General features: G+C 37.7%; 1 protein-coding gene across 12 annotated transcripts in view; it reads right to left on the reverse strand.

Annotated features, from left to right (window-relative positions):
- The window catches only part of PSD3 (pleckstrin and Sec7 domain containing 3), a 674,493-nt gene that overhangs the window by 100,105 nt on the left and 553,856 nt on the right, over positions 1 to 20,532 (reverse strand). For all 12 annotated transcript variants that reach the window (XM_064368706.1, XM_012435239.3, XM_064368707.1 and 9 more), the window contains one exon: positions 17,728 to 17,771. In XM_064368706.1, the coding sequence (XP_064224776.1) occupies positions 17,728 to 17,771 (44 nt within the window). The remainder of the gene's footprint in view (positions 1 to 17,727; positions 17,772 to 20,532) is intronic.

Consider the following 20,532-nt stretch of genomic DNA (forward strand, 5'->3'; position numbering starts at 1 on the left):
AAGAAATATTTCTATTCTTCAAATCAATTATTCTATTATCACCATTAAGATTCAGTATTGGGCTGGGCGCAATGGCTCACATCTTTACTCCCAGCACTTTGGGAGGCTGAGGCGGGTGGTTCATGAGGTCAGGAGTTCAAGACCAGCCTGGCCAAGACGGTGAAACCCCATCTCTTCCAAAAATACAAAAATTAGCTGGTCGTGGTGGTAGATGTCTGTAATCTCAGCTACTTGGGAGGATGAGGCAGAGAACTGCTTGAACCTGGGAGGTGGAGGTTGCAGTGAGCTGACATCATCCCACTGCACTCCAACCTGGGCAACAGAATGAGACACCATCTCAAAAAAAAAAAAAAAAAAAAAAAGATTCAGTACTGTTAAAGGTCACAGGTAACATCATACTCAATAACCAAAGGTGGAATGACTTTCCTTTAAGATCAAGAACAAGACAAAAATGACCACTCTCACCACTTTTGTTCAACATAGTTTTGCAAGTTCTAGACAGAGCAATTAGGCAAGAAAAAAAAAAGGAAGTAAAACCGTCTCTGATGCTGACATAATCTTACATATAGAAAACCATAAAAAGTACCCCTCCCCGACAACTGTTAGAACTGCTAAAGTCAGTAAACTTTTAGATTATAAAATCAACACACAAAATTAGTAGCATTTTTATACATCAGTAAAAAAAATTAAGAAAATCTAATTCACAAAAGCATTAAAAAAAAAAACAAGTAGGAATAAATTTAAGCATGGAGGTGAAGATGTGTACCCTAAAACCAATAGAACATTGAAAAAAGAAATTGAAAAAGATACAAATAAATGGAAAAAATATCCTATGTTCAAAAACTGAAAGAATTAATATTATTAAAATATACCTACTAACCAAATTCCAATGTCATTTTTTACAGGGATAGAAAAAATAATACTAAAATTTCTAGAAAACCGGAAAAGACTTCAAATAGCCAAAGCAATCTTGAGCAAAAAAACAAAGCTGGAGCATCATTTCTTGACTACAAAATACAAAGCTATTCTAATCAAAACAGCATGATACTGTTATAAAAACAGAAAGCCCAGAAAAAAATCCAAGTAGCTAAGGTCAACTGGATTTTGGGGAAAGGTGCCAAGAACATACAATGGGAAAAGTACAGCATCAGGTGCCATGGCATCTACCACTGCCTTCTGTGGCTTGTGCCAGTATGAGATCCAAACTATGCCACCACGCCCTCTTGGATCCCTGCTTCAGGCAAAACAGAGACCAGTTATGTGGGCCACCCACAGACAGGTCAGAATATTGTAATCAAGTTCCACTCTCTTCCTTGCATCCCAAGGGAGGGAATGAGTAATTGGGCTGCTTCCTTAGGACTATGCTATACCATGCTGTGAAGGGAGCTGCGTAAGGGAAAGTAAAATTGCTTTGAAATTTCCACTGTTTTGAATGTGGCTTTTTCTTGATTGTGAGTTTGTCTGGTTGCTGTAGATCTTTGATTGTCAGAGCACATTTGAAGTTATTTCAGCCAGTCTTTCTTGTTTATTGAGTTTCCCTGAGAAAACAAGGGCCTGGAGTGTCCTAGTCTACCACTGTGCCCATTTCCCTTTCATTGCTCTAATCTTAGTGTTACCGGTTTAATTCAGTCCCCACAAGAGAAATTAAAGTACTAACTCCCAGTACTTATGAATATGACCTTGTTTTGAAATGAGATGATCAAGTTACAATGAAGTCATTAGAGTGGGCCCTAATCCAATATTACTGATGCCCTTATTAAAGGGAGAAAACTGGATAAAAAGACACACACATATACAAGGGAGACCCTGAAGCTATCACAAGCAAGGGGAGAGGCATGAAGGAGACTCCCCCTCATAGCCTTCAGTAGGCACTAACCCTATTTTCACCTTGATTTCAGTGATCAAGAACCATGTGACAATAAATCTGTTTCTTAAGCCAATTTGTGGCATTTTGTTATGGAAGACATAGGAAACGAATATACTTAGATGCTACCTCATCATAGCTTCAGATTAATTTTATCACTTTTGCAGATGGGACTGTGCCCTAGAGAAGAAAAACTGGGACAACCATGTCTGAGTACTTGTTCTTCACTGTGATCCTGAATAAGCTGCAGCATCTCTCTAGGTGTCAGCCTCCTCACGTGTAAAATCTGAAGCTTGCTCTAAGTCATTAAATACAAGCCATGCAAATCCTGTCCAGGGAGTGGGAGCCCAGGATGAATAGAAAGGTCTCTGGAATCCCCATTCACTTTAAAAAAACAAACAGCTCTTGAAAGCAGACTGTGGTCTTGAATGCATTCTAGTTCTAGAATTCTGTGATTGTAGAACTCTGTTGATAAATACATAACCACAAAAAAGATCAGGAGATCTTGTATGCCTCCATAACATTGACCCTAAATGGAAACCGATGCTGTTAAGTTTAGGCTAAATGCTGCAAAAAAGCCTCCCCTTTCTGATATAGAGCAGGTATCACAAGTTTACCATGCAAACCCTCCACAATAACAAAACTGCACACATTGTTAAGTGATAAGGTTTGGCTGCATCCCACCCCAATCTCATCTTGAACTGTAGTTCCATAATCCCCATGTGTCATGGGAGTGGCCAGTGAGAAGTAATTGAATCATGGTGGCAGTATTCCCCATGCTATTCTTGTGATAGTAAGTTCTCACGAGATCTGATGGTTTTATAAGGCACTTCCCCTTCACTCAGCTCTCATTCTTCTCCTTCCTGCCACCATGCGAAGAAGGACATGTTAGTTTCCCCTTCAGCCATAATTCTCAGTTTCCTGAGGCCTTACCACCCATGCAGAATTGTGAGTCAATTAAACCTCTTTCCTTTACAATTACCCACTCTTGGGCAGTTCTTTAGAGCAGCATGAGAATGAACTTATATATTAAGACTAGAGGGACTATGGCAAAAGAAACCCCTGTTCTTTCCTCTCCAGGTAGGAAGTAGAACTAAGTAGCCATACTGACCCACCTTTGAGGGTCTCAAAAGGGGAACTCTACGCTTGCCCTGACTACTTCTTTAGCATCAGGCAACACACTCTATCCCTTTTGCCTTACTGTGTGGCAAACCCAGTGGTACAGAGCTCACCTCTGTTCCTTTAGTTTTGATTTCACAGCCTGTAATGGGATTAGGCTGGTAGGGTCAGCAGGCTTGGTGGTCACTGAAGTCCTAATCACATTCTCCAACATAACTTTCTGAGGGGCTTTGCACTTTGTATTACAGAGTTGAGGCTTGACTTCATTTCACTCAGCACTTTGCTCTGCGTATATTCTCCTCTAGGCAGAACATTACAGAAGGAAAGTGGGTATAAATCAGGTACCAAACTTCACCTTGAACTGGAAATCATTATCATGATCACTGTAACTTAATTTCCTGACCTCACAGGAGGTGATGGGAAGGAGCTCTAAGTTGCCAGGCAGTGTGTGCTAGGCAGTGCTGATATCATGACGATTAACACCCCTCGAGAGGTTCATCACCCAGGAGGGGAAACACATACAGAAAATAATGGGTAATATATTTTTTTATGAACTACTTGATGTCTCCATAGAGTTGTGTACAAAGTGGTACAAGGTCAGAAAAGAGGGAAGAGTTCATATCAGATATGCTAAATTATAAATGCAAGAAATCCTTGTTGGGTAATAGAAATGGGGCAATGACCCATGGTGGTTGTTACAAAACTGTGCAAAGTTACAAACAATGGTATACCATAAAATTGGTACACTTAAGTGGGTGAATTTTATGGTATAAAAATTACACCTCAATACAGTAGTTAAAAAAATAAAGGTGATGGTTGAATGCAGGGGCAGAACACTAAGTTGGCTCTCACCTCAGTACTGTGATCAGATGATTGTAGGAAAATAAAGTGAAGAATGAACTTATTAAAAAAATGTGCTGAGTTATCATGGGGTTTCTATTATACCATATCACATTATACCACGAGGCAAGATGAGTTTAAAATGGATCTTTGTCACTTACCAAAAATAAAAAAAAAGCATGCAGTTAAATTTTAAAATTCTGCTGAAAATAAGAATTACATTCTATTCTCTAAAAATACCTTATTTTGACACAGGAATCCTAAGTGTAAAAAAGAGACTTTGCTTTTATTAAAAATGTTAGGCTTCATCACTAGCCTTTTAATACCAAGAAAAATGCTGCCAGATATGAGAAAGATGTAGGCTAGTAACTTGGCTTTCTAAATAAAGGATCTGACCATATGTACAATGATTGTAGTATTCTTTCCAAACTAAGAGAAACTTAACCAATGGTTAAAAAAAAAGTTTCTGAAAATACACTGGGGTCAAGCCAGATGTTAAGTATTTCCAAAAGATCTTTTGGAAGATTTTTAATGGGCAACTGAAAATAACTTTCTTCAGTATTATTGATCTGGCTAAATTTTTCTCACCTTTACATATATATGTATATTTTATAATGTACGAGTATATAAATGCTCAATGAAACCCAAACAACTATTGTTCTAAAATGTTCTTTGAATACATACTAAAAATCATTTAGAAACTATATTTATTGTATTTCATCTTGTATCATTCTTCACCAAACATCAAACACTTAGCAACTGATATAGAGGATATAAAATTCTCTATCCTTAGCATACTAAGAAAAATGCTTTCTTTATATCCCAGCCTCCATAATTCTTTGCACCTCAGTGATTCTAAAAATGCTTTAGGACAAGTAGGCTACTAACATAATCACATTCCATCTGCTCACCAACCTGTCTGCTCTGAATATTCTGAAGTTAAAGATAATGTGAAACAAAGATAACAATATTTGTAAAGTACATCATTCTCATCATATTTGGGAACATTAAAACTGTTTTCACAATAAAATCCTTAAAATTTCTAAGTATCCATCTCAATCTCACCATTAAGAGAGATGTCACTTAGACATGAAGCAAACAATGTATTATCATTTTTTTTTTTAAATTTGCCCTTTCAAAGCTAAGAACTGGGTGGCAAATCTTTCCAGTTTCCTACACACCTGAGTTCAGCATACTTGAGACTGCTGAGAAAACAAGTACTTAAATGTTAAGTGTGAGCTCAGATTAAATGTTAAGTATGAGATATGATTCAGGTTCTGGAATTACATTTCACAGAGCAATATGAGAGGGCTGTCCTAGTCCATTTTGTGTTGCTAAAACAGAATTCCACTGGCTGGAATTTATAATGAACAGAGACTTATTTCTTACAGTCCTGGAGACTCAGAAGTCTAGAGTTGAGGGTCCTGAATCTGATGAGGGACTCCCTTGCTGCATCATCCCATTTCGGAAGGTGCAAGGGCAAGAAAGTGTGAGAGAGCAAAAGGACTGCAAACCTGCTTTTATAAGAAACCCACTCCTGCAATAACAACATTAATGCATTCATAGCCCTCATGACCTAATCGCCTCTTATGAAGCCTTGCCTAACTGTTGGGAGACACATTCAAACCATAGCATTCTGCCTCTGGCCTCCAGATCACATTCATTTCATCCCAGTAGCCCCAGTCTTAACTCCTTCTAGCACCAACTTGGAAGTCCGAAGTCCAAACTGTCACCTAAATCATATATAGGTCAATTCGAGGCATGATTCATCCTGAGGCAAATTCCCCACCAGCTGTGGGCCTCTGAAATCAAAACAATTTATCTACTTCAAATACTATGGAGAGACATACATAGATGTTCCCATTCTAAAAGGGAGAAACAGGCGAGAAGAAAGAAGTAATGAGTCCCAACTCTAAAACCAAATAGAAAAAACAACATTAAGACTTAACGCTGGAGAATAATTTCCTTTTATGTCCCAAATCCTGGAAACACTGGAATTGAAGTTGGGCCCCCAAGGCCTCAGGCAGCCCCAACCCTATGGTTGTTGGGCTTAGACCACCCAGCAGCTCTGATGGAATATCCCATGCATCTTTTGAAATCTAGATAAAGAAAGCCATTCCTCTACATCTCTGACATTTTGCGTGCCTGCAGAATTGGCATCATATGGGTGCCGCTAGGGCTTATGGCTTGTATTTCCTGGAACAGTGGGCTGAGCTGCACTTAGGCTTCCTCACACCATGGCTGGGATGGTCAAATAATGCTGTGCCAGAATGTGGGAAGCAGAGAACTGAGGGGGCTCTGGTGGAGAGCAACCTGGGCCCATTCCCTGAAACCATTCTCCCCTCCTAGACCTCTGGGACTGTGATGGGATGGGTAGCCTCAAAGATCTCTGAAATATATTTGGGGGTCATTCTCCCATTGTCTTGACCTCTTGTATCCATATTAATATCCTTGGCAAGTGGCTGCTTGGCCAAAACTGTGGCTTGCTTTCCCAAACATGCTTTATCATTCTTTGTAAGGCCAGACTGAACATTTTCAAAATCTTTGTTCTGCTTCTCCTTTATTATTCCATCTTTAAGTCATTCCTCTCATATCTTACTGTATGTGGTTAAAGTAGCCACTTAACTCCGTCAATATTTTGCTTTGAAATTTATCACACTAGATATCTTAGCTCCTTGCTCATAAATTCTGTCTTCCATAAAGCCCTTGGGCAAGAATACAATTCAGCCAAGTTCTCTGTGACTTTATAACAAGGACTGTCTTTACTCTAGTTTCAAATAACTTGTTCTTTATTTCTACCCGAGGCCTTTTCAAAATGGACTTTACTGTCCATGTTTCTACTAACAGTGTAATCATGATTATTTAAGTAATGTCTAAGGAGTTTCAAATGGTCCTTAAATTTCTTGTCTTCTCCTGAGCCCTCACCAAACTGCCTGCAATGCTCCATTTGCAACAATCCAGGTTTTTTCTAGCATTCACTTCACAACTGTTCTAGCCTCTATGCATTATCCAATTCCAAGGCCCGTTCTACATTTTCAGCTTATTGTTATAGCAACAGCCCTAGTTCTTGGTACCAATTTTCTGTCATAGTCTGTTTTGGGTTGCTATAACAGAATTCCACAAACTATGTAATTTAAAATGAACAGAGATTAATTTCTTACAGTTTTGGAGGCTGGAAGTTTAAAGTCAAGCAAGCAGCCTGTATCTGGTTAAGGCCTTCTTGCTGGGGTCTTCTTTGACCCCCCCCACTTTCTCTCTTGTGCTTTGTTGCCCTTCTCCTGACGGTCCTTAAATTCCAGATGGTCCTTAAATATCTTGTCTTCTCCTGAGCTCTCATCGAACTGCCTGCAATGCTCCATTTGCAGCAATGTAGGCTTTTTCTAGCATTCTGGGTAATTTAGAAATTACCCAGTCTCAGGTATTTAAACATTATCCAGAAAGTGCAAGAGAACAAGTTGGGGATCACACTTGCTTTTATAACAAAACCACTCTCACATAACTAACCTATTCCCATGATAACATTAATCCACTCATTAGGGCACAGTCCTTATCCCTTATGACCTAACAGTCTCTTATTAGGCGCTACCTCCTAACACTGTTGCATTGGGAATTAAGTTTCCAGCACATGAAATCTGGGGACACACTGAAACCAAAGCAAGAATCCTCCCTAATTCTAACCACTGAAAATCTTTTTCCTTTAAATACCAAAATCTAAAAGAATGATCCACGTTCAATATCATTTTTAGCTAACAATTTTTTAATTAAAAATACTTATTGTAGAACACTTAAACAATCAATAGCTAACAAAATTTTAAGTGATCTCAATTTTTAATTCAACATTTCCTTCAAAGTTAATGGTCAATTTTTCATAACTATGGCATTTCTCTGTTTCTTTTCTTAGAGTCAATGTGTCTTCACTGAATATAAATAGAACAATCAAACCAATAATATCCTTTACATAACCACTATATATAGATTTAACCTTAGTTATTCTTCATATAGATTGTCTTCTAAGTTTGTTATGCCAGTATTAACATTAGCATTATTATTTTACCAAGAGTTAAGCATGATGCAGTATCTGCCATATTGGGAATGTGAGTACAGTGAAACAGATAGTAATGACAATGAGAACATTAAATCTCATTCTAGTATTTCAATGAGGTGTAATGAGTATCTAGCAAAGACATGCAATTGTATGAGCAATTCAAATGGAGAACTGGGTTTTATTCCTTCTTTTTGTTTCTCCCAACAATAAATTAATGCATTATTCCCTTCTTTTTAGTCAAATATCTCATGCAAGTAATTTCATTAATTTTTTCATGGTGAGTCTCTAGCTATGACCCTAAATGCCAACCCACCTACCTCTCTCTGCACACATTCAAGTGAAATTTTTGGTTATATATTTAAAATACCTGTTGCATCTACGCCACTGTCCAGCTTATTGTTTTACCAAGAATACAGTATAATGTAGTATCTGCCATGTTAGGAATGTGAGTATAGTCCAACAGATAGTCATGACTCTGGGAATGTTATTCTAGTATTTCAAGAGGCACAACAGCAACTTCTCCTTGCCTTATTTTCTTGTTAGTAATGATTGCCAACCTACAGATGGCTATTTTGAAGTTTAAAATAAAAATTACTTTTATTTTAAAGGTCCCTCATAAATGTCTTCATCCCAAATAACTTGTTTGAGCAAGGAAATTTTCCTTCACGTATCTACACTGCTGTTAAGAAACACTATTCTGATTAACAATTTTATATATCTAGATTCACTAGGGATTAAGGATATATAGTTATTTTTATATAAATAGTACCTCATTGCAAGAAAGGAAATTACAAGTTATCTTCTTTTAAGGAAATCGAATAATTTTATGTCAAGGTAGAAAATACTTTAAAATTAGGAAGTACTCTTATTAATTATAAGTACTCTTATAATTAGGATGTAAGTTCAATTCTAAAAAGTACACACAAGGAATTTCAACTTTTCTTCATGGCTGATTCTAATGTTGGCAAATAAACAAAATGAAGAATTACAACAGAAAAAGATGAAAAACTTGAGAGGCAAGATATTCTATTAAATCTATCAGTCTAAATTAATAGAAAAACTCTTGGGTGAAAGTAAAACTATTTTCCTTATGAGATTACCATCTCTCATAGAGAAACAACTAAGATTACATTTTAATTAATACGTATTATTACCTAAAATGAAATGAGAATCAATGCTGAGTTAAGTAAAATATAAAAAGGGAATCAAATAATGAAAGTAAAAGAACTCTAGAAGGATTCTTTTATTGGAAAAAGAGTCTTCTTGAGAGTTCACAAAGCAAAGAGACTTTATAAGTAGTTACCAATTTCAGATTTAGGTCCTTGGATTGAATGAAGAATTAAGGTGCCCACAAAAAAGAACAGGTAATAGTAATAGTAATCCCATTGCCTCTATCATCCCCCAAGAATACACACAGAGATGTACATGCACACAGTCACACATTCATAGGCAGTGTTAAACATAACGGCAAAGAAGTGGGAGGAAATCTTTGGAAAGTTTTCTGTACTTCCTAATTTCAGCAAATCAGCCAACAAAGAGGCAGTACTGATTTCGTGAAAAGACCAGTCATGATTTAAATTCACAACAAGGAAATGATAAGCCAAACTACGAACCATTGGTATTTAAAACCACATTTTATCTTAACACATGACTAGAAGGACAGAAACTTACCAATGTGCTACCACCCTACCCACCTAACCAGAATAATTTAATATGTGAGGGCAAACAGGAAATAGTTTAACTTATTAGCAAATACGGCAAATGTTTTAAAATGTTCTTGTTATAAAATGAGTTATAGGGCAATATGAACCTGCAGCAAAGAGTATGCCACGATGCAAAGTTGTAAAATGCTTATCCAGAGATAAAAAGAACAAAGGTGCTAAATGACAAGTAAGACTGATGCTGCTGTAACTAAAACACTAAGGGAATATGAGTACAGGGGAACCCAGCAGTTTGTTATTTAAAACTGTTTTTTTTTTTTTTTTGCTGACCTTATCAAAATGAGGGAATACATGAATATATTTTTTTGAAACTAGGATAGGGGAGTGATATGGTTTGGATCTGTGTCCCTGCTCAGATCTCGTGTCGAATTGTAATCCCCAGTGTTGGAGGTGGGACCTGGTGGGAGGTGACTGGATCATAAGCACCCTCTTTGGTGCTATTCTCATGATAGTGAGTGAATGAGTTATCATGAGATCTGGTTGTTTAAAAGTGTTGAACAACTGCCCTCTCTCTCTCTCTTCCTCTTGCTCTGGCTATGTGAAGTGCCAGCTCCCCCTCTGTCTTCTGCCATAATTGCAAGTTTCTTGAGGCCTCCCTAGAAGCTAAGCAGATGCCAGCACTATGCTTCCTGTATAGCCTGCAGAACCATTACCCAATTAAACCTCTTTTTAAATAAGTTACTCAGTCTCAGGTATTCCTTTATGACAGTGCCAGAAGAAACGAATTCAGAAAAATTGGTACCAAGAAGTGGAGCACTGCTATAACAATACCTGAAAATGTGGAAGCAACTTTGGGAACTGGGTAATGGGCAGAGGTTGGAAGAGTGCGAATAGCCCAGAAGATGACAGGAAGATGAGGGAAAGTTTGAAACTGAGATTGGTTAAATTGTTGTGACCAAAATGCTGATAGTGATATGGACAATGAAGTCCAGGCTGAGGAGGTATCAGATGGAAATGAGGAACTTATTGGGAACTAAAGCAAAGGTTACTTTTGTTATGTGTTAGCAAAGACCCTGGAGGCACTGTGTCCCTGCCCTAGGGACCTGTGGAACTTTGAACTTGAGAGTGATGATTTAGGGTATTGGGCAGAAGAAATTGCTAAGCAGCACAGCATTCAAGAAGCGACATGGCTGCTTCTAACAACCTATGTTCATAGGTACAAGCAAATAAATGACATAAAACTGAACTTATCTAAAAGTTTGGAAAATTTGCAGCCTGGCCATGTGAAAATTTCCACCAGGCTGAAGAAATTTGCATAACTAAAAGGCAGGCAAGTGCTCATGGCAAGAAAACAGGGAAAACCCCTCAAAGGCATTTCAGAGACCTTCCAAGCAGCCCCTCCCATCACAGGCCCAAAGGCCTAGGAGAGAAGAATGGTTTCATGGGCCAGTCCCAGGACAGTTTTACTGCCCTATGCTACTCCCTGCATCCTAGCCACTGTAGCTACAGCTGTGGCTAAAAGGGCTAAGGTATAGCACAACCCACCACTCCAGAGGGTGTAAGCCATAAGCCTTGGTGGCTTCCACATGGTGTTAAGCCTGTGGGTATGCAGAGTGCAAGAGTTAAGGCTTGGGAGGCTCTGCCTAGATTTCAGAGAATGTATGGAAAAGCCTGGATGTCCAGACAGACACCTGTTGTGGGGTAGAAATCTCATGGTGAACCTCTACTAGGGCAGTGCAGAAGGGAAATGCAGGGTTGGAGCCCCCACAGAGAGTCCCCACTGGGTCACTGCTTAGTGGAGCTGTGAGAAGAGGGCCACTGTCCTCCAAATCCCAGAATGGTAGAGCACCCAGAAGTTTGCACCCTGCACCTGGAAAAGCCATAGGCACTCAACACCAGCCCATGAGAGCAACTGCGGGGGTTGAACTCTGGAAAAGCCACAGGGGCAGAGCTGCCCAAGGCCATGGGAATCCACTCCTCATACCACTGTGCCCTGAATTTAACAAATGGAGTCAAAGCAAATTATTACAGTGTTAAGATTTAATGAAAGCCCTGCTGGGGTTCTGGACTTGCACAGGGCCTGTAGTCTCTTTCTTTTGATTGCTTTCTTCCTCTTGGGATGGGAATATTTAGCCAATGTCCATACTCCCATTGTATCCTGGGAGTAACAAATTTGTTTTCAATTTTACAGACTCATAGGCACAAGGAACTAGACTCGTCTCAGGTAAGACTCTGAGTTAATGCTGGAGTGAGTTAAGACTTTGAGGGACTGTTGGGAAGGCATGATTGTATTTGCAATGTGATAAGGACATGAGATTTGGGAGGGAGAGGGATGGAATAATATGGTTTGAATCTCTGTTCCCACACAAATATAATGTTGAACTGTAATCCCCACTGTTGGAGGTGGGATCTGGCGGTAGGTGATTGGATCATGGGGGCAGATTGTCCCCTTTGGTGCTGTTCTCACGGTAGTGAGTAAGTTATTGTGAGATCTGGTTGTTTGAAAGTGTGTTGCAGCCCCACCCCACCCAGCTCTGTCCATGTGAAGTGCTGACTCCCCCTTTGGCTTCTGCCATGATTTCAAGTTTCCTGAGGCTTCTCCAGAAGCCAAGCAGATGCTAGCATCATACTTCCTGCACAGCCTGCAGTCTGTGAGCCAATTAAACCTCTTTTCTTTATAAATTACCCAGTCTTAGGTATTGCTTTATAGCAGTGTGAGAACAGACTAAAACAGGGAGATTTCTTACAATTTGTAAATACTGTTATACAAAGCAGTAATAAACATGAAAGTCAAAAGGATGGAAGGGAAGAACATTACTTTTCCTAATGGATAATACTGAACTTTTTAAATTTTCCTATCTGTGTTAATTGTTACATTTTCTGAAGATCCTAATGCAGTTACATTTTAAACAATTCCAGCATAAGATATAAACTCCCATATCCACCTCAACTAACCTCATCCTATGCCATCCCAATTGGAAAGAGTAATTACCCATTTTGCTTATCACTTAGACTAGAAATTTTCTGAAGCCAAGCAAAATGCTTTAATGCCTTGTATACTTTGTTCTCCACAAATTATCAGCAGGCTGCACGGTGCAAATAGTTTAACAAATGGATGCTTCATGAAAAATAAACAATTGAGCAAGGGAACTGGGGAAGACAAATGGTCACAGTCCTGTAAGAGGTAGCTGAGACCTTCCACAAGTCAATTTGACTCACTGTACTCTTCATTACAATTTTTGTATTTTCATCTTTATACAGTCCTCCCACTCCCCTCAATCTCATGATATATTCTCATTAGGCAAAGATCTGTGTCTTATTCATATTTGTATCTAGGGCACAGCACTGGGCCAGGCAAAGAAGCAGCTGCTTAGAGATTATGGAATAGATGAATGAATAAATGATCCTTGCTACTTACTTACTTACTTAAAGGAAAAATTCTAGTAATTCTATGAGCATTTAATGAGACTAGCAAATTGATATAAAATTCTTTTAATGTGCACTGTATCAACATTTGGCATAGAAATATTCAGTCTCAATCCCTGTTCTTCAAAGACTTCATAAGACTTTGTGGCTGCAGAGATGCCAGGCAGCATGGTGCTGCCACAGAAAGCCATTAACAGCTGGGGAAAATTCTGGCCTTTCCACTATACCAGACTTTGGACCTATTGATGAACACTTCTTGATTTAATTTTCCTCACATACAAAGTAAGAACATTGGACTAGATAAGTACCTTTTAAAAAAATTTTTAAGAACATATACCTTAAAAATATTAAATGGAACCCTAAACATATATTCAAAAAAGACAAAAGTAGAATTATTTTGATCAGTTGAACTAGACATGATGCTTATGGGATGCCGAACTGGGTCCCCATTGATATTCCTCTTTCTCCTCACTCACATCCCCAGGCAAGGCCCCAAGACATCTCCCTGTAATCTAAGGTTACATTGAACCCAGTCAGAAAACCAATGACATAAAAACTGGTAAGGTTTATAACAGTTATAAACATTCACTAAATCTACTGTGATTTCCTATAAGGTTCTAACGTCTACTTCAAGATGCCTCCTGCGCAAGTCCTGTATGCATTATCCTACAAATTTTGCAGCATCGCCATCTTTCCTGTAACTATTTTCTAAACTACATACTTGTAGGCTTATCTTTTAAGAAATGTGGTTCCTTGCATTACTATTAACATTCTTTCTATAGCCTTTTATGGAGTCTTCACTATATATAAACACTATGATTAGCAAAGGAAGAGATATAGGGACAAATGTGGACATGTATCATTTCCTAAAAGGGCTTACAATCTAATGGTACATTACTACGAGTAACCATAATGGGGTATAGAAACTGCTGGTGTTATCAGACAAAGTAAAATGGAAGCTTAAGGCTGAGATCATACTTCTGGTTTGGCAAGATCAGGAAAGAATTCAAAAAAACAGATGGAATAGGAGCTGGGGTGTAAAGATGGTAGGCTTTGAACATAAAAAGATTATGGGACACACGTTCCTAGCAGAGGTGACTTCATGAACACTGGCAAAAAGGGAGGCAGGCATGGGACTAGCACGGCTGGCTGAACCTAGTGGAGCCTAGTTGAAATAGTGGCTATGTGTAGACAAGAATGGAGAACAAAATCAATTATTGGCAGAATGTGAAGGGCCTAATTAAAGATTTCCAGCACAGGGAGTATCATAGAGGTTCAAGTTCAGGGAAGACTAGAAATGGTAGCCTTTGCTAAGGAGGCAAACAGTGCCTGGAAAAAAAAAAGGGCAGGAGTGAAGAGGAAAGATGCTGTTTGGAGCCATTTTTTCATGGGTTGGAAGTGGTGATGAGGGAGGGTGTCAAAGATGATGTAAAGGCTAAAATCCAGGTAAGCCGGAAATGCTGGTGTCATTAATAGAAATGGAGCACACACGACAAAATCTGGAGACAGACGATGAGTGCTTAGTGCCAGCAGAAACATCCTGCAGGAAAATGCAAACATTGAATTGAAACTTGGGAAAGAGGTCAGCCATATATATATATATATAGGAAGAATTTTTACAGAAATGGAAGAAGTTTTAAGAGTGAATTTAGATTGCTGAGGAGGAAACTACATAGGAAGAAGACAATTATAACTGTGGATCTAACACTGACGGATGATAACGAAGAAAATGGGTCAGAGAAAGTGTAGTTAGAGAGGTATGGGAGAACTGGGAGAACACAGTGCTATAAATAATTATATCCATGTACATATGCATTTGTCAAGGAAAAACTTTCTTTTTTTGTTTGTTTTTTTTGAGACCAAGTCTCATTCTGTCACCCAGGCTAGAGTGCAGCAGCGTGATCTCGGCTCACTGCAACCTCCACTACCTGGGTTCAAATAATTCTTCTGCCTCAGCCTCCTGAGTAGCTGGGATTACAAGCTCATGCCACCATGCCCAGCTAATTTTTGTCAGAGATGATTTTCACCATGTTGGCCAGGCTGGTCTCGAACTCCTGACCTCAAGTGATCCACCTGCCTCAGCCTCTCAAAGTGTTGGGATTACAGGCATAAGCCACTGTGCCCAGCCAGTTAGTTCCTTTTCTAAAGGATCACATACATTAATATATGTCGGTGTTCTGTGAAGTGTGTTCTAAAAACCCCCCACCAGTTTTAGTAGATGTTAAAATGCACTTTATGATTAAAATAAGACTCAGTGATTTAATAAGTTGGGGTACTGGCCCTTTATCTCCTAGAGAAATTCAAGATGTACATCAGATTTTTAAATTCAAATTTTTCCTGCAGAAATCCAAGATGTACATCGATTGAACAGGCTGGTAACAGAGAAATCTGTTTAATTTTGTTTGAGCTAGCATTTATTCCAAGACTTAGTTGACCCATAAGCCCTTTGTTTTATATCTGCTTCATAGTGCAGTACTTCTTCCACAGGAGGAAACATTGGTATATAGTAAAAATAAGAAATTTATAGACTATTAGAACTTGAAAAAATACCTGTGGTCATTTCATCCAATTCCTTCATTTTATAGGTGAAGACAGAAAGTTAATTATATGATAACCACTATAGTGTCTTCTCCTAATTATTGATAAAGTATAAAAATGTAGTATATGTAATACCAACAAGAGAGACAAAGAAAGAAACAACAACAACAAAAAGAAAATTGGGGCTTTAAAAGCTACAGCATCAAGCGTCAACTGAAGAGCAACTTGCTTTATTATGTTCAGTGTTTTCGAACATTTCACAGTGTCACCCTGAAGGTTACATGAGGCTCAATAACTGCTCACTCTTGCAAAAGAAAAAACTGAGGACTAGAGGTTAACTTGGTCAGTGAACCAGTTACTACATGAAAAAGCTGTAATTCATACCAAAATTTATCGGACTCTGAAATACAGGCTTCTGAACAAGATGCTCTGCTAATTTCTCAAGAAGACCACAGAAGAAGCGAGTTGCTGGGTAAACTCCCACCCTCCACTCTTGGATAACACACAAGATAGAGCTTTCTTCCATCAAACTCTGACTACCCATAAATGAATAAATAAAACCTGCTGTAATAAATTCAAAAAAACTTAGATTTACAAAACAAGTCCTCAAGAGTATATGCATTTGTTTTATAAAATAACTTCATAAAAGAATCTTCAGTGTATTCTCTCTCTCAGAGTGAATATAATGATGTTGTTTTTATTTATATTCTCTAGACTGCATATTCTGCAAATGTCAGGGTGTCCTTTTTGCATTTCGGCAAGATTCTGACTATATCATTGACAATTTTTTTCTATAAAACTCACTTTTGTTCATGAGAAATAAGCCCAAACAAGAATAATCACCTTCAATAGTAGACCATGAATTCTTAATAATCAGTTTTCCTTGAAATTACACGCTGTCTTTAAATGAGTCTCATCATGTATATAGATACAAACACATAAGCTATTTTATATATATATATATATATATATATATATATACATACATACATATACAGATATATATGTAAATATTAAAGTCTGAACTTTTGACTCCCTAACTTGAAATGGTACCATATGACTCTACAGTGGGTGGAAGCAATACAAATGGTGCTAATACTTTAAAAACTAATTCCCGCACATTATACATAATACATAGTCAACTACTAACCCACGTTCCCTTAACATGCTGCTGCTAGATGAAGATTTATCTCCCAAGATATGATTCTGTAAACCTGAGTTAATTGCAGAATGCTATGTTACGTCATGTGGTAAAACAATACTTATGAATATGTAGTAAAAACCGAAAGTAAAATCCATGAAGTTTTAATTACAAAAAAAACCCAACACATTTTGACCTAAATTCCTAGTACTGTGACTAAAAATTTCATATTCTTCCATAATAATTTTAAAAAATTAAAATTCTGAACTGTTATATTGATTAGCGAAATTTTAACGAGTGGTATTATTCTACATAGACTTAGATGTAACTCATCTTTAATATATTTCCCAAAGTATGTACCTTGAAACCTTACATTCTGCTGTCAAAGACAGTCACAAAATAGTACACGTTCCATTCCTCTCTTGGGGACGGATAACACACATTGGCATTGGATAAGCTCCTAGAAGTTCTGCAGTTAAAAATAAAATTAGCTTTATTCAGTCCCTCATCTCCCTAGCTTATTCTATTCACAGAACCTATTTTTGTTGCTGTTGTTTTGTGCTTAATATTTATTAATGACCTAGTATGATTAGTATCACAGGAAACAGACCTGGAAAACCATGATCACAGGAAACAGACCTGGAAAACCATGATCTATGATAACAGGAAGGAAAGAATTAAAGTAAGTAGATGATACCAAAAACATTTGTATTAAATTTTGGAAAACAAGTTATTCATCAGCAGATTTTTCTTTTAGAATATTATTTTTAAAAGATAAAAGATAATTAATTACCTACAGGAATAGCAACCATTTTAAAAGCAGAATAGGAACACAATGAGGACCCCAAAACTGCAAGATACTCTGGGTTTACCTGTAAGAAAGTATTGGGTTTACCTGTACAAAACCAAAGTATGTCCTACTTGTATCTGGATTTACTTGTATAAAGCCAAAGTAGGTAAGATGTGTGGTGTAAAATGACAATTGGCAATGCATATTTAATCCTTCTCTGAGATCACTTCTAAGGCATAAAGAAAGACAGCAGGAAAAAAGTGAGTAGTTCATTATTAAAAGGCTGACGTCCAGCATACTTACACTGCCCATTCAAGCTTCTCATTCTTGATTGAGTTGTACAGAGCCTGTAAAGAGAGAAAATGAGATCAAATTATTCTTTCCATTCTGTTCCACTTTTTGAATTCAGTAAATGACCAAGCAATTCCTTCATAACAGGATGGGCAGGAAGCCCCTCTTGTCAGTCATCTTGGTGTTAGAAAGGTGAGGAATACATGGGGTGGCAAATGAACGTTGGGTGAACAGCATTTCATGAAACAAAGAGACTTTCACAAAGTAAAACTGTCTGTTATCAATAAGGCACAGTACTGTACTGCACTTCACTATAGTAAAATATCACAATGTGATTAAAATTAGACTGTGCATGCTATTTCTCATATTGAAAATATGGTCTTGTAATTTCACTCAGTTGGACAGTGGAGTACTCATACCTTTTTATTTTTTTGTTTTTGAAACAGAGTCTCACTCTGTCACCCAGGCTGGAGTGCAATGGTGCGAGCTTGGCTCACCGCAACCTCTACCTCCTGGGTTCAAGTGATTCTCTTGCCTCAGCCTCCCAAGTAGCTGGGATTATAGGCATGCACCACCACACCTGGCTAATTTTTGTATTTTTAGTAGAGACAGAGTTTTACCACATTGGCCAGGCTGGTCTTGAACTCCTGACCTCAAGTGATCCACCCACCTCAGCCTCCCAAAGTGCTAGGATTACAGGCGTGAGCCACCACCCCTGGCCATATTCCCCCCCGCTCACCTTTATTTTTATTAGTAGGAGAAATATAATTGTTTTCATGGCAATTTAAAGAGTAAGATACATGGTAGGGGGACTAAAGCCAGAATGGAAACACATCTTAGAATAGTTTTAGAGTTTCTATACTACTGACTTAAGTAGTTTTTATTACAACTGTAACACTCTAATTCTGCCTTACAGTCAAGTATTACATTGAGGTGTGTGTATGGTCATGGTAAACTGGATAGAAAGCTTCTTTAGACCTTTGGTAACAATAATGTTATAGTTAAGTCAGCACAAGACTGCCTCCCTGACTCTCTCAGCTCTAGCATTAACAAAGCCCCTTGCAGTCAGCTTGTTCCACTATACCGACTACCAAGAAACATTTTTTTCAGAGACAGGGTCTTGCTACATTGCCCAGGTTGCAGAGGAGTGACTATTCACAGTTGTGATGATAGTGCACAACAGCCTTAAACTCCAGGGTCCGAGTGATCCTCCTGCTTCAGCTTCCTCAACAGCTGGGACTACAGGCACATGCCACAGTGTCTGGCTTTACTTTTAAATTTTAAATAAAATGTTACAGGGAACACAAAAATGCATTTCTAAGATATAAAACCACAATAGCAAAATGTATTGAAGAAAAGAATAACTGTATGCATAACAATATTATGATATTGGAACATTTTTCCTCAAAGAATGACTTCAATCAATTAGAACTTAAAGGCTTAGCAAAGACCTCACTTATTTACTCTTGAGATAGGAAAAAGGGGATCACATGTCATCCAACCTCTTATCTTTCAAACAAGAAAAGGCAGGTTCAGAATGATGTCCAAGCAGCACAGCAGAGCAAGAGAACTGCCTTGTATTTCTATCCTTTGCGCCTTAACATTGTCTCATCCAAGTGTTTACATCTGTGTAAGCAAACACCACACACCAATAGTGAATTCACTTTCAGCAAAATACTTCCAAATTCAGTACAAATTTAAGTTGCAGATTTGATATTATTTACGATTCAATACATGTATTCTTAGCCACTATCTTGACAAACTTCATGAAAGTTGTCCATTGTGGCTGTAATAGTCAATTCAACTATTGAAGAATTATAGTAGCTAATAAAAAGGTCACATTTTGTATTTTTGAGGACATGATATGTATTCTCAAACACAAAAATGAGAGAACATACAATTAAAATAAGGAGTACACTGAGGCACAAAGACCATGTTATAAATTGGATATTCGTTTTGAAGAACTCAAGTTTACTGAAGAACTACAATCTATAATATAGTTAATGTCTCATGAGGCTGAACACCTATGGAAGCACAAAAAGTTGAAATCTAACTCAAGTCTCAGTAGGACTTTTGCTGGATAAATGCCTTTTAAATGAATTATATTACTTGCATGAACCATTTTGAACCCATAAGTAACAGTGGGCCGAGAAACTACAAATGAAAAGAGACAGATCATTAAAGGTTCTTTAGATGCTACTATCATACTCAATATTATCCAAAGTAATTCACAATGTGGCAAACATTTTTAAAAAATCTGTTCATAAAGGTAGACAGTTCAAATGACATCTAAACATCTAAAATTTTTCTAATACATTTATTTCTGTTCTAGCACATTTTTTTCAAATACTTTTGCCCTCAAGAATATTTTGCTTAAAGAGAAGTGAAATTCTAAATTTAAAAATTCTTGCTATTCAATCAGCCAGATATCTCATGAAGATAATCTATTATAAAGCATCTTGCCGAATTCCACAGACTCTCAGTACTGTAGGTCAAGTCCTCTCTCTGTGTAAATAATATAGAATAGATTTTTTATTACAGCATGCCAAATCCAAACAGTGGATGTCATCCCTCTTCTTTTCAATAGCAAAACTGCAAAGGAATCTTCCTGATTCTTTGTAGTGCTTCATCATGATCCATTACTTTTCTTAATAAAAGGAAGACACTTTACAAATGCATCCAAGACTTACATATACTCTCAACACAACTTCCCATCTTTTTATCTACTCAGCCTAGCTAAGAATTGAATTCCCTTGATTCTTCTTTATCTCTAGCCTGCCAGTCATTACTTCCTTTCTCATGCAGCCTAGACACCAT

Source organism: Aotus nancymaae, unplaced genomic scaffold (genome assembly GCF_030222135.1).
Source record: "Aotus nancymaae isolate 86718 unplaced genomic scaffold, 86718_ANA_hifiasm-v0.15.2.pri h1tg000079l, whole genome shotgun sequence".
Lineage (NCBI taxonomy): Eukaryota > Metazoa > Chordata > Mammalia > Primates > Aotidae > Aotus > Aotus nancymaae.